This window comes from Falco naumanni, chromosome 3 (genome assembly GCF_017639655.2).
Source record: "Falco naumanni isolate bFalNau1 chromosome 3, bFalNau1.pat, whole genome shotgun sequence".
NCBI lineage: Eukaryota > Metazoa > Chordata > Aves > Falconiformes > Falconidae > Falco > Falco naumanni.
In genome coordinates, this window is record NC_054056.1 from 6,741,373 (window position 1) to 6,754,468 (window position 13,096).

The window sequence follows — 13,096 nt, forward strand, 5'->3', positions numbered from 1 at the left end:
GGCCTGGACGTGCCTCTGCCTGCAACAGATTTAGGCTGGGGCTTTTTTTTTTTTTTTTTTTTTTGGATTAGGCTTTTTTTCCTGTCTGGGGGTGGGATGAGACCTTGGCACCCAGTTCCTATCATCCCTTTTATCCTCTGCTACTCTGATGTGAAACACAAGCAGGCTTTACCCGATGCACCTATGTGAAGACGCAGCCGCTGAGCGTGACATCCCGGCAGGAGGAACCCCAAAAAACAGGCTCCTTGTGGGGGAGCAAGGTGGCAGCGGACCCCTCCTGCTCCAGCCCCCTCCCTGTGCCATCTCAGCCCACTCTCAGCTCTATTAATGCTGTCTTAAATGATAATGATGTTGGCAGCGACACTGCAGTGACAGCCATGCAACCAAGGACATGCTGTCCTGGTGCCACCTCCCCCATACCCCAAGACTGGGACACCCCAGCCACAGCCCCGGGGGGGAGTGGGGGCTTCCCCCTGCCCTTCTTCCTGCCCCAGGCTGGCAGCTGGGCCACCAGTGTCCCCCAACCAGCACCAGCAGCTTCTCCCAGGGGCTGCAGACATGAAACCAGCCGTCCCAGTAACCTGTCCCAGTCCAGCCTTTCCCTCAAACCTTCCCAGTAAATCTCTCCAGTATCCTTTCCCAGCAAGCCTCCCCAGCCCAAGCCTTTCCCAATAACTCCTCCAGTAACTTTCTCCCAGTGCAGCTTTTCCAAGTGACCCCCCCAGTAACCCTCTCAGCCTTTCCCATTGACACCCCCCCTCCAGCTCCGCATTTTGCAGGGACCCCCCCCAGAAGGGAGAATGGTTTTTCTGCACCGCAAACTACTAACGCCACCAGGCCAGTGCCATGCTAGGACATACCTAGACCAGTGCTGTGCCATACTGGGCTATACAGAGGCTGCTACCATGCCGGTGCCATACCAAGTCTGGGGCCGGTGCTGTACTGTGCATAGTGAGCCCAGGGCTGTGCTGGTGCCGGTGCCATGGTGTACCAGCCCAGGGCCATCCTGTACCATACTGAGCCCTGGGCCATGTTGGTGCCAGTGCCATGCTGTACCATGCCATACCAAGCCCGGGGCCATGTTGGTGCCAGTATCGGTGCCATGCCATACTGGGCCTACTGAGCATGGGCCTGTGATGGTGCTGGTAACTGTACTGAGCCATACCCAGCCTGGTGTCATACTGGGCCAATACCAAGCCCAAGCATCCCCTGAATGCCAGTATCACACCAAGCCATACCGAGCCTGGTGTTGTACTGGGCCGTACAGAAGCTGAGCATCCCCAGGTGCTGGTGTCACCCCGGGCCATACCGAGCCCGAGCATCCCCCAGTGCCAGTGTCACCTTGGACCATACCGAGCATCCCCAGGTGCTGGTGTCACCCCGGGCCATACTGAGCCTGAGCATCCCCCGGTGCCGATGCCACCCCCACCCCAGGCCATACCAAGCCCGAGCATCCCCCCAGTGCTGGTGTCACCCCGGGCCATACCGAGCCCGAGCATCCCCTAGTGCCGGTGTCACCTCCGGCCATACCGAGCCCGAGCATCCCCGGGTGCCGGTGTCACCTCGGGCCATACCGAGCATCCCCGGGTGCCGGTGTCACCCCAGGCCATACGGAGCCCGACCGCCCCCCCAGCGCTGTACCGCACCGCCTCGGGGTCGCGCCCCCGCCCCGGGCCGGTGCCGCTGTCGCTGCGGAGCCGCCCCCGGCGGGGCCGAGCCGCCCGCAGCCAGCGCCGCCCCCGGGTATATATAGCGGCCGCGGCGCTGCCCCGCTCCCGTTCCCGTTCCCATGGCGGCGGCAGCGGCGGCAGCTCCGGGCCCGGCTGCCTGCAGCGAGCAGCACCCCGATCGCGGCGGCCCCAGCAGCAGCAGCACGGGCAGCACCGGCAGCAGCACCGGCAGCAGCACCGGCGGCGGCAGCGGCAGCCCCGGGTCGGTGGAGCTGGCGGCGGCGCGGCGGCGGCTGGTGGCAGCGGAGGGGCGGCGGCGGGCGGCGGCGGAGCTGGAGGGCCGCGTCCGGCAGGTGCACTGCGCCCTGCGGCACGCCGAGCTGCGCCTGGCCGCCCGCGCCGAGGCCCTGGGCCGGCTGGGGGCCGGCGTGGCCCAGGCGCAGCTGGCGCTGGCGGCGCAGAGCCAACGGCTGCAGAAGGGGCTGCGCCGCCGCCCCCGCCCCCGCCCCGCCGCCCTGCTGGCGGCCGCGCGCGCCCTGCGCAGCTGCGTGCCCTGGGCCCCCGGCCGCGCGCGCGCCCCCGCCGCGACCCCCGCCCGCCGCCTGCCCGCCGCGCCGCGCAGCCCCGCCTAGGGACGGGGGGGCACGGGGAGGGGGGGCGGGAGGGGTCGGGGCCATCTGGGGGACCCCGTGGTGGGGGGCGCCCAGCAGGGTCTGGGGTCCGTTTGAGGGTCCTGGGGAGCCCGATGAGTCGGGGACCGGTGGTCCTGGGGGCATCTGCAGGGGGTGGGGGGTCTGGCAGACCCTGCAGGACCTGGGGGACCCCATGGTGGGGGGGCGCCCAGCAGGGTCTGGGGTCCGTTTGAGGGTCCTGGGGAGTCTGATGAGTCGGGGACCGGTGGTCCTGGGGGCATCTGCAGGGGGTGGGGGGTCTGGCAGACCCTGCAGGACCTGGGGGACCCCATGGTGGGGGGCGTCCAGCAGGGTCTGGGGTCCGTTTGAGGGTCCTGGGGAGTCTGATGAGTCGGGGACCGGTGGTCCTGGGGGCATCTGCAGGGGGTGGGGGGTCTGGCAGACCCTGCAGGACCTGGGGGACCCCATGGTGGGGGGCGTCCAGCAGGGTCTGGGGTCCGTTTGACGGTCCTGGGGAGTCTGATGAGTCGGGGACTGGGGGTCCCAGGGGGATCTGCAGGGGGTGGGGGGTCTGGCAGACCCTGCAGGACCTGGGGGACCCCATGGTGGGGGGCGTCCAGCAGGGTCTGGGGTCCGTTTGAGGGTCCTGGGGAGTCTGATGAGTCAGGGACCAGTGGGGTTGGGGGTCCCGGCGGTATCTGCAGGGGGTGAGGGGTCTGGCAGACCCTGCAGGATCTGGGGGGACCCCATGGTGGGGATGCCCAGCAGGGTCTGGGGTCCTGTAGAGGGTTCTGGGAAGTCCAGTGAGTCAGGGACCGGTGGTCCTGGGGGGATCTGCAGGGGGTGAGGGATCTGGCAGACCCTGCAGGATCTGGGGGGCGTCCAGCAGGGTCTGGGCTCCTTTAGAGGGTCCTGGGGAGCCTGGTAAGTCAGGGACCGGTGGGTTTGGGGGTCCCGGGGGGATTCTACAGGGTGTGAGGGGTCTGGGGGAACCCAGCAGGGTCTGGGGAATCTGGTGGGCTGAGACCTGGCAGGTTTTGGGGTCCCAGGGGGATCCTGCAGGGTCTGGGGGACCCTGCAGTGTGGGGACACCCAGCAGGGTCTGGGTGCCTCAGCACTGGCCTGAAGGGGCTGGTGGGGGAACACCCCATGGGGTCTGGGGTGTTTGGGGGTCCTTAGGAGACCCTGTCAGATTGGGGCGCCCCAGGGGACCCAGCAGGGTCTGGAGACCTTGGGGTGCCCTGAGGAATCGGGGTGTGTGTGTGTGTGTGCTTGAAGGACCCCGCAGGGTCGGGGCTCCAGGGGTGTGCAGTGAGCTGGTGGACCGGGGAGGGGCCAGCGAGGGTGGGGGGACCCAGCAGGGTCTGGGAACCCCTATAGGGTTGGGAGACCCTGTGGAATCTGGGGTGCACAGAGCCCCCCGGCAGGGTCTGGGGTCCCTGTGGGATCTTGCCAAATCTGGGGGTGTTTGGAATCTGCTGTCAGCACCCCCAGCCCACTCTGGGGTCACCCCCAGCCCAGTGGCAGCAGCTTCAGGGCAGCCACTGTGGGGCAGGGCCCCTTGGCTGCCCGAGCCCCGCTGCCCCCCAGGGTGGGGGGTCCCAGAGACCCTGGGCCAACAGGACAGTGGTGGGACTGTGCCTCATGCTGTGGCTCGGGTGCAGCCTTCACATGCCCCTGTGCCAGCCTCGGGGGGGGGGTGGGGTGGGGAGCGAGCAGGCTCGGCGTCACCCCACTGCCACCCCCTGGATGGCGATTTTGGCTCGGGACTGTGCACCCCCGCGGGGGCAGAGAGCAGAAGAGGACTGGTCCTCACCGGAGCACCGCACCCCGGAGCACCGCACCCCGGAGCACCGCACCCCGGAGCACCGCACCCCGGAGCACCGCACCCCGGAGCACCGCACCCCGGAGCACCGCACCCCGGAGCACCGCACCCCGGAGCACCGCACCGTCTGCCTCCCACCGAGCTGGATTTTGGGGACTGCTTTGATGATTGATGGAGCGGGTGACACTCGAAGCCTCCCGGTGCTTCTAGCAAGAGGCCTTGCCCCCCCCCCCCCGCCAATGTCACCCTGCAGCAAAGCCTGTCGCTGCGGTCTCCGGAGAAGGCATGAGGAGGTGGAGGTGGGCTCAGGACAAAGCACCCCTCTCTGGGCAGAAGGGTTGTGCTGTCCCCTGGCACCGCTGTCCCCACCAGCCCTGAGCCGGCCTCGGGATGGAGGGCTCGGACCCGACAGCATCACCTCTTCCCAGCCTGGAGCTGCAGCGGTTCAGCCGGCAAAGCCCCCCACCAGCCTGCTCCTCCACCGGACACGGCCACCAGCGTCCGCCATCCCCCGGGCCACCAGCGTCCGCCATCCCCCGGGCCACCAGCGTCCGCCATCCCCCGGGCCACCAGCGTCCGCCATCCCCCGGGCCACCAGCGTCCTTCAGCCAAGCCACCGACACAGGGTCTCGCTTTGCTGTGCCAAGCTTTCGCAGTGGCTTTCCCTGGAGGCTGCATGAATCCCTCCTTCCTGCCGGAAAACCATAACTCACCCCCTTATTTATTTTTAATTTAAAAAAAACAAACAAAAAACCCACAAAAAACCAAACACCTCACACCCACTTGATTTGGGCTGGGGGGTGGGGTGGGTGGGGGGGTTCACTGACTCATGAATGTGCCGCGACTACCTTGGTGTGAGACAGCAGGTCTGTTGTGTAATCCTCGCTTCTCGCCTCTGCGCCGGCTGGTGCTGCTGCCTGTGCTGCCTGCACACGAGCAGAAGTAAACTTTGATATATTTTATTCATTACACGCGGTGTCCTTAAGTGCTGGCTGAAATTTAACCAAGAGGGTGATTAGAATGGGGATTAGCAAATAAGCCCTGGTAATGGCATGTAATTAATACCAGAGTGGATTGCTCTGATTATTGACTTCTTCCCTCCTCCAAATGTGTGGGGATGTGGAAGACGCGTTGGGAGCTGCCGGTAGCAGAGTGTCCCTGTGGGTGTCTGGGGTCTGCCAGGCACCACAGCTGGATGGACACACACACGCACACGTACAGACATGGTCTATCCTGAAAAATTTGTACAAGGTCACAAAGAAGGCACAACTTGCACGTGAGTGCCTGCAGAAAATGGGTGGCGGAGAAATATTTGAGCTACCAGCATGACTTTACTAAGGTCATATGCTGGCAGGTTTGGAACTTTCTCCTATTAATCCTTGTTTTCAAACAATTATTTTGGGGTTTGTGCTACTCGGTGTGGAGCTCACAGATGCTCTGATGCTCTCTACCTCCTTGATGTTCCCTAATTTCTGCCCTTTCACTAAATTGCTGCCTGCTGGATTTTTTTTTCCATGCGTGCACAGCCGTAATCCCAAGCAGGAGGTGATTCCCCAAGCCGGGTGGGGAGTTTGCTGCTAATAGCAGCTTACAGGTCTCAGCCAGGAGAAGGGACACGTTATCTCTCCCAAGCTTTCAATTAATAGTATGAAATGCACAGCTTGGGCTTAAATCCCTTGCTTTTTTCCCCTCCCTGGTGATTATTTGCAAATCAGCTTTTGACCTGATTAGAGCAGAACCTACTTAAAGGAACTGCAGGGAAAGACCGTAAAAAAAAAAATATGAATCAACTTCATTAAACCAGTAAGACCAAAATCACGGAAAATCCTTTGATGCAGTGGTTCCTCCCTACCCATTGGTCTCGGCGAGGTTACGGTCTCGTCACACTTTGTGTTTCTGCAGTATCTTTAGCTGGAACACCACATCCATTCCAATTCACAAGCTTATTCCCATTTTCCTACCGGATGGAGGAGGCTGAGGTGGTCAGCGAGGCCAGGAGGGTCGGTGGAAGGGCAAGGAGGAGATCCCAGGTCTCCTCACAGCTCCACCCTGCAAAAAAGTGCACCTTTAGCTGAAATAAGGATACCTGCCCACTCTGGAATACGGTACTTGGGATCTCAAGGGGTGGGGAAAGGCAGTTAGGGTCGCCCCATCTCCCAGGGTGGTGTGTGGGGAGGGCAGTCATGGACACATCTGGGACCTGGGTTTCAGAGTGGAGGAGTAACAGCAGCTCCCCAGGCTGCCGCTGCAGTGAGAAGTGGCACCTTTCCACGAAAAAGAGTAAAAAGACAATAAAAGCTGGTGCCAGAGTCCCGTTACATGGTGGCTGCTCATGGCTGGGATAACGCCCTCGTGGGATTGCATCTGCTGCATGGGAGCAGCCATTGCCTCCTGCATCCGGATGAGTCCCTGGGCCGCGGTTTTGGGCAACGTCTCCGCAGGTAAAGCACCATCCAGTGACTCCTGCAGCAGCTCCTGCAAGATGCTCCTGCTCCCCAGCCTGCCGGGGCTCTCCGAAGCCGCTGCAGCGAGCCCAGTCCCCAAGTTCCAGGCTGCCAACACGGCTGTGCGGGTACCCACGCATCCAGGTGGCTCTCTGGGTGGACAAGCTGGTCCAGCCACCAGCCAGGAGCCCCCTGCAATGCCAGGTGGGCATCCTGGGTTAGCTTGGTGGGTGACCTGGCCCCATGCCCCCCTCCACACCCCGTACAGCACAGGAGCCCTGTGCCACCCCCAGCCGATGCTGTCACAGGACTGCTCGTGCGTGCTGGGGACAGCAGCAAAGTCTTGCTGGAGGGTTCTGGGCCTGTTTGGGGGTGGATTTGGGGGGAAAACCCACATCACCTCCTGTGTAAGGTCAGAGGGAAAACGGAGCAGAAGCCGGATCCTCTGGTGCCTGCTGTTGGGAGCATCCCTGCATCCCCTGCCCAGGAGCACGGGGCTTTGCATAACCCCGCTCGCCTTCCTGCCCCCCTGCCAGCAACAGCGTTACATAAATAGCATTGACACTTGTTGGTTTTATGAGATTATTTTGGTACAGACTTTCTGGGAAAAAATAAAACTAATGTGGCGTGTTAAAACCTAAACCCAGCTTCTCTCCTTTCCACCGCTAATTCCTTTTGGGCTCGTTGCTATTGAGTGTGTTGGTGTGCGGCGGGTGCCAGGGAGGGTACCAGGGGTGCAGGCACCGATGGTCCCCAGGGCTGAAACGCCTCTGAGGGGCTGGTGTGAGAGGGATGGAGGGGGGACACAGAGGGGCTGGGCGAGAGGGATGGAGTGGGGGGACACAGAGGGACCGGGCGAGAGGGATGGAGTGGGGGGACACAGAGGGACCGGGCAAGAGGGACGGCGGGGGGGACACACACAGGGGCAGGGCGAGAGGGATGGGGGGGTGTCAGGGACAGAGCGAGAGGGATGGGGGACACACACAGGGACAGGGCAAGAGGGACGGGGGGGGGGGGACACAGGCATGGAAAGGGGGACAGAGGGGGGACAGAGGCAGGGCAAGAGGGATGAGGTGAGAGCGATGGGAAGGGAGAAAGGGACGGGGCGAGAGCGATGGGAGGGGGTACAGGGACACCCCCGAAGCTCCCCGGGCCAGCTCGCAGGGCGCGGGTGGCCGCCGGGGCGCGCAGCCGCTCCCTGACGCCGCCGCAAGGGGGCGCTGCAGGAAGCGCCTTCGGCGGCGGCTGCCCGGGCGGCTGGGGCGCGGAGCCCGGCCCGGGTGTCCCCCGCGGGGTGCCCAGCCAAGCCTGGCCTCCCCCCCGGCCTCCCCCCAGCTCTGCTCTGCCCTGCCCTGCAGCACCCCCAGCTCCCCCCAGCATCCCTCCAGCTCTCCCCAGCATCCCCCCAGCTCTGCTCTCTCCCTCGAGCATCCACCTAACTCTGCCCTCTCCCTGCAGCACCCCCCAGCTCTCCCCACCATCCCCCCAAGCTCTGCCCTCTCCCCCCAGCATCCCCCCTAGCTCTCCCCTCCTCACAGCCCAGGTTTCCCTGCACAGAGCTGTATTAACACTTAAATAACATTTTCTCCAGCCCTCCTCCTTTGTCTTCCTGGGACACCCCGGTCTCCATTTCGTGCCCTCCTCCTCCTCCTGCCTTACTCATTTAAGAGGTCATTACAGCCTTAATTAGCCACAGAAGGTGGGAATTGCCCTCCTGGCCCCTGATCTGCCCCTTCCAGCAGCTGAGCCCAGCCTGGCCCCCTGCCCCCCCGCCTTCTGGTGGGGCTGAGGGTGCCCACCACGCTGGGACTTTGGCCCTTTTCTGTCCTAAGGGCAGAGCAGCCGTGCCTGGGGTGGTGGTGGGGTCTGCAGGGGCTGGGAACACCCCGGGCATGGGCTTGGCTCCTTTTGAGCCCATGGACATTTCCAGCTTCCCCCAGCATCAGCCCCGGGGCCGGGCACCCTTGTGCTTCAGCCCCTTGTTCAGATGTGCCGAGGAATGCTACTAAATCCCCCCTCTCAGTTCATCCCCCCATGCCTGCCCAGACCCCCCACTGACACTCTGCAACCCCCCTGGGGACAAGGAGTCAGTGTGGGATTTGCAGCTGACCCATCCCCTGGGTGAAGAGCAGCGGAGCTGGGGGATGCTGCCTGGGGCCATTTGGGTGACCAAGGTGGGCACTCCTTGTCCCCACCACCCCATCTCCCCCTGCCCCAGCACCCCCAGCCCGGCGCAGCCTGACCCTATGTCCTCATCCAGGGTCTTGCCCTGGCTCCGTTGGGCTTCCAGGTCTTGGGAGCCTGTTCCCGCTGCCCTGCACTCGCCTCACTGTGCTAAGTGCGTCTTGGTCCACTTCTCTCTTCCCCGCTAAAGCTCTTTAACTCACTGATCTGGTTAAACCTCAGCAATCAGTTTGTTTTGCCCTGCAAGTTAATGTGCCTAATTCCTGCCCGCCTTCTCCTGATGCCCAGCCTGCAGAGTCCCTGTGCCCAGGCAGCCATGGGCATGGTCACATTGCCTGTCCTGGGTGGTTTTGACCACGGCAGTGCCACGTGGAGTGAGATCCCAGGCAAATCCCTTGGTTGGTCCTGTCTCAGCCCCAGGGAATGAGTGGCAGCGTGTGGCACAGGCAGGATGGTGCCCAGTGTCCCCAGCTCCGCACAGGCAGAAGCAGCCCTGGCAACAAGATGCAGCCAGAGGTAAGCTGGGGATGCTGCAGAGCTGGGTAGCTTTGGACCAGGATGCAAAGCCATGCCATGGGGTCCATGTGAGCCTGATGGGTCCCCCAGCATGAGGCTGACTGGCCACTGTTCTCAGGGTCCTGCCCCATGCGTTCCACTCCCTGGAAGAACTGGGATGAGGCTCGGCTGTGGTGCCCCTCCTTGGCACAGCTGCCCCATGGTGTCCCCTCCTCCCAGTTTTTCTGCTCTTGGGTGGAGAAGAGCAGCAGAAAGTGGCTTCTTCAGCCTCATCCCCTCCCCACACCCCTTTTAGATATTTAGGTGTTGAGAAAGGTTTTCTCCAGGTATTTGAACCCTTTCTTAAGGGAATAATTCAAGGGAAACTGGGTAATTAACCCTGCCATTTGTGGGCTTGGGGCTGTGGTTTCTCATGGCCTTTCTCCTTCCAGGAACGCCAGGCTAGAGGAGGCCATTGAGCAACAGCTGGGACTGTCCAAGCGGTGATTTTCCAGGGTTCAAATATCTCTGCCTCCTGCCTCCGTCCCAGGCTTTGCTGAAGTGCCCCGCGAGCCCCCCGTCGCGGAGTGGCGTCTCTATTTTCAGCCCTGGCTGCCCTAATCCGATCACACGCCTCTGCCTGCACCGCAGCCGGCTCCTTCCCAAAGCCCACAGGTGCTTTATGTTACCCGCTCCAGCAGGATCCAGCATCTTCTCCAAGAGCTCTGTTTTCAAAGGAGGGGACTTTTCCTCCCGCTCCTTTCCAGAGCTGATCCCGAGCATCCCAGGACCTGCACAAGCCCCTTCCCTACAGCACCGGGGTTTCCCTACACCCACAGCAGCCAAATCCCGGTGGCAAGCCCTTGGAAGGGTGATGGAGAGAGGGCTGCACCCCAAAATAGCTATACAACATGTACAGCAAAGGGCAAGGTGCGGGCAAGTGGTTTCACCTTGCTCCTCGTCCCATCTCATGAACAGCAGGTCTGGAGGAGGCAGGAACAGGTTCCCCCTGCGACCCCTCATACATATAAAAATAGAGAGACATAAAATGTAATATGTGTATATATCAAAACCAACACCCCACCCTGCAGTAGGGATACACAGAGAGGAGACACCAAGGGAAACACACACACACACACCCCTTGCCGCGTGTTTCATTTGGCTGTCCCTGCTAATCCTCAGCAATCCGACGTGACGGGAGACCTGTAACCTGATCACAGTTCATTAAGGGGTTTAAAGAGATTAATTGTCAAAAGCACCAGTTATTGCTTGCAGCACACACACACACACACACACACACACACACACACACACACACACACGGCCTGCTGCCTCCCCCGGGGAGGACGCAGAGGTCCCTGGACTCTGCACGCTGGCGTGCCCACCAGGATCTCCTAAAATTGCAGTGGCATAATCCTCAGTACTAATGAGTCTGGGATTTTGGGGTTCCTCTTCCAGCAGTGGGGGAGCAGAGGCAGCTCTGGGTTTTCACCTGCGAGATGGTGGCATGTCCCAGTTCCTGCATGTCCTGTGCTGGTGTGTGTCTGCGAAACAGGCGCCATCCTGACCTGGGCATCCATGACCTGGGGCTTGCACGCTGCTGTGACTCCAGGAGGTGAGGATTTAAGGAAAAAAATGCCCCAAACTTTTCCAGGGCTCTGTTGTTTGCAGGCGGGTTTGTTCAACCAGCAAAACTCATTTGGCAGAGCTAAAAACAGGATGGGGTTTGGGGACTTGAGCGATCCCAGCACAGGGGCACACGGTGCTGGTCCTGCTGCCCAGCCTCCTGCGAAGGACTGAGCTCCTGGAGCCCCGTGAGTGTGCAACGGCAGAGCCGAGTGGCTTTGCCATGCCACAGGAATAGAGAAGGAAGGAATGAAGGGAGGGAAAGGAAAGGAAAGCAGCCCACAGCCCTCGTTTTTCTTCCCTCTCGCATGCCTGCGGGGTGGTGGACCCACAGACCAGCGAACTCATCCCTATGGGATGCTATGGGATGGCTAGTGCCAGGAATCCCAACCTCTCCAGATGGAAATAATGCCTGGGCAGGGTGCTGGGCCCACCACCCCATGCGGGACCCCCGAGCACCATGAGGCATGGAGACCCAGTGTTATCCCGAGGGTGGATCAGCCCAACGCCTGCCCCGCTGAGCGGCCAGGCTGACGCTGAGGACTATATCGGTCGGTGACAGGCAGGAAAGGAATCCGCTGAGGGAAGCCAAGCACAGGCTCCTCTCGGCTCTCCCCATCGCCTCGCCTCTTATGGAGAGGAGCAGGAGGGAAGAGGGGCCGGGAGCAGCTCCCGTTATGGAGAAGCCCTGGGAAAGCCCTGGCTCGCACTGGCACCCAGCGGGGCCCCAGCAGCCTCCAGCCTCCCCGGCAGGACAAGCAGGGACAACATGCTTGGGACATGCTGTAATCCATGGGGACAGCCCTGAGACATGGCTTGAAGCTGCTGGACCACGGTGGGACGGGGGGTCCTGCCCTCGCCGCCACCAGCTGGGGAGGTGGTTTGCCCCCCGGAGATGGACTAATTGCCCCCAGGTTTTAGGCAGCTGCCAGGTGTGCCAGGAGCTCCCCGTGCAATAAAGCACACAGGGATTTAAGAACCAGCAGGACCACAGGCAGGGCTGACACCTTTCCATTATAGCTGATGCCTCCTGGAGAGGAGGAGGAGGAGAAGGAGGAGGAAGAGCTCACACCGGGCATTGGTGACTTGGCTGGGAGCAGCCAGGCCATTAACCTGGCCTCATCCCAGGGCTTTCTGTGCTCCTAATACCCAATTAGCACTGACCGCTGACGCTCAGGGGTCAGCCACTCTCTGCCAAGGCACGAGCAAAAGGTCTGGTGGGTGTCAGGGGGTACTCAGTGCCACTGGGGGCCCTGACAGGTTGGGGCCTTTTGCATGGGCTCATTCCCCAGTTCCTGTATTGTTTCCAAGAAAAACTGGGCGGATAGGGAGTGCACCACTCCCAGCACCCGGGCCTGGGAAATGGCTGCGGTGAGGGAGCAGCGTCAGACCTGTGTCATTGCCCCAGCGGTGTCGGGGCAGGAGGGATTTTTGGTCCTCGGCTGCTGTCTGAGGGCTGCCGGATCATCTCGCTCCACACGAGACAGGAAAAGATGCTTGGAGGTAGTGCAGCCATAGGGAAAAGTCTCAAGATGTGAAGCCGGGAGAGGCTAAATGGCAGGTGGGAACAACCCAAGGACAGCGTTGCCATGATGGGGGCGAGGGGCTGGGGGCGGTTTGGGGTGGGCTGCATGGCACAGCCGCATCATGGCCAATGGCACCAGCGAGGAAAGGTATCCAGCATCCGATGTGCAACGTCCCACTCCACCACCAGCTCGGTGCTGCCACTGCGCAATGCTGCTCAGCTTCACACGTGGAGGGATCTGGGGGTAGATTTGGGGTCCTTGGGGACCACGGGAGCTTTGAGCATCTTCGGTACAGGTGGCAGGGCAGAGCCCCGGCAAGGCCAGGCACTGGTACAGCCCGGGTCTGCCCTGAATGCCCCTGCCCTGGTGCCCAGCGGGGTTTTCCAGGGCCAGCCAAGAGCGGTGCCCCTTTGCCGGGGTGCAAATTAAAAGCCTCTTTGTGCAAACCTGAAGAGCATAAAGAGGCTCGAAACCTGGGCAGCTCAGCAAAACGACAGGTCAGGGCACGGCTGAACCCCCACAGACACAGCCCCGCTCTCCGGGAACCTCCCCCCGGAGCCGGGGAAGCAAATGCTCCTGCTCTTTCCCACGTGTTATTGTGCTGTGCAAATATTTGCTTTGGAAAGCGCTGCCTTGCCCCGAGCCCTGCAGCCAAGGCCAGCCCCGGCAGGGAGGCTGCTTGCACCAGGCACCA

The 13,096-nt window shown here is 62.0% G+C and overlaps 2 protein-coding genes across 2 annotated transcripts; one reads left to right on the forward strand and one right to left on the reverse strand.

Annotated features, from left to right (window-relative positions):
• The first annotated feature begins 780 nt into the window (after nucleotides 1–780).
• TRNP1 (TMF1 regulated nuclear protein 1) lies at nucleotides 781–5,096 on the forward strand. The gene is made up of 3 exons (XM_040585634.1): nucleotides 781–2,281; nucleotides 3,088–4,146; nucleotides 4,252–5,096. Exons 1-3 carry the CDS (start codon nucleotides 1,790–1,792, stop codon nucleotides 4,297–4,299), a joined length of 1,599 nt encoding a protein of 532 aa, XP_040441568.1. The 5' UTR covers nucleotides 781–1,789; the 3' UTR covers nucleotides 4,300–5,096.
• LOC121085446 lies at nucleotides 4,972–7,887 on the reverse strand. The gene is made up of 3 exons (XM_040588113.1): nucleotides 6,392–7,887; nucleotides 6,089–6,176; nucleotides 4,972–5,119 (listed from the first exon to the last, which is right to left on the reverse strand). Exons 1-3 carry the CDS (start codon nucleotides 7,074–7,076, stop codon nucleotides 4,972–4,974), a joined length of 921 nt encoding a protein of 306 aa, XP_040444047.1. The 5' UTR covers nucleotides 7,077–7,887.
• Between the last annotated feature and the right edge of the window lie 5,209 nt (nucleotides 7,888–13,096).

Bases quoted from the DNA above. Each gene is read 5' to 3' on its own strand.
- TRNP1 (XM_040585634.1), top strand. From the start codon at position 1,790: ATGGCGGCGGCAGCGGCGGCAGCTCCGGGCCCGGCTGCCTGCAGCGAG. The intron at 2,282-3,087 runs GCGCCGCGCAGC...GGGGTCCTGTAG, and splicing joins CCGCCCGCCGCCTGCCCGCC to AGGGTTCTGGGAAGTCCAGT. The intron at 4,147-4,251 runs CCCGGAGCACCG...GGAGCACCGCAC, and splicing joins CGCACCCCGGAGCACCGCAC to CGTCTGCCTCCCACCGAGCT.
- LOC121085446 (XM_040588113.1), bottom strand. From the start codon at position 7,076: ATGCAAAGCCCCGTGCTCCTGGGCAGGGGATGCAGGGATGCTCCCAAC. The intron at 6,177-6,391 runs GTGCCACTTCTC...ACTTTTTTGCAG, and splicing joins TTACTCTTTTTCGTGGAAAG to GGTGGAGCTGTGAGGAGACC. The intron at 5,120-6,088 runs GTAGGAAAATGG...GTTAAATTTCAG, and splicing joins ACCTCAGCCTCCTCCATCCG to CCAGCACTTAAGGACACCGC.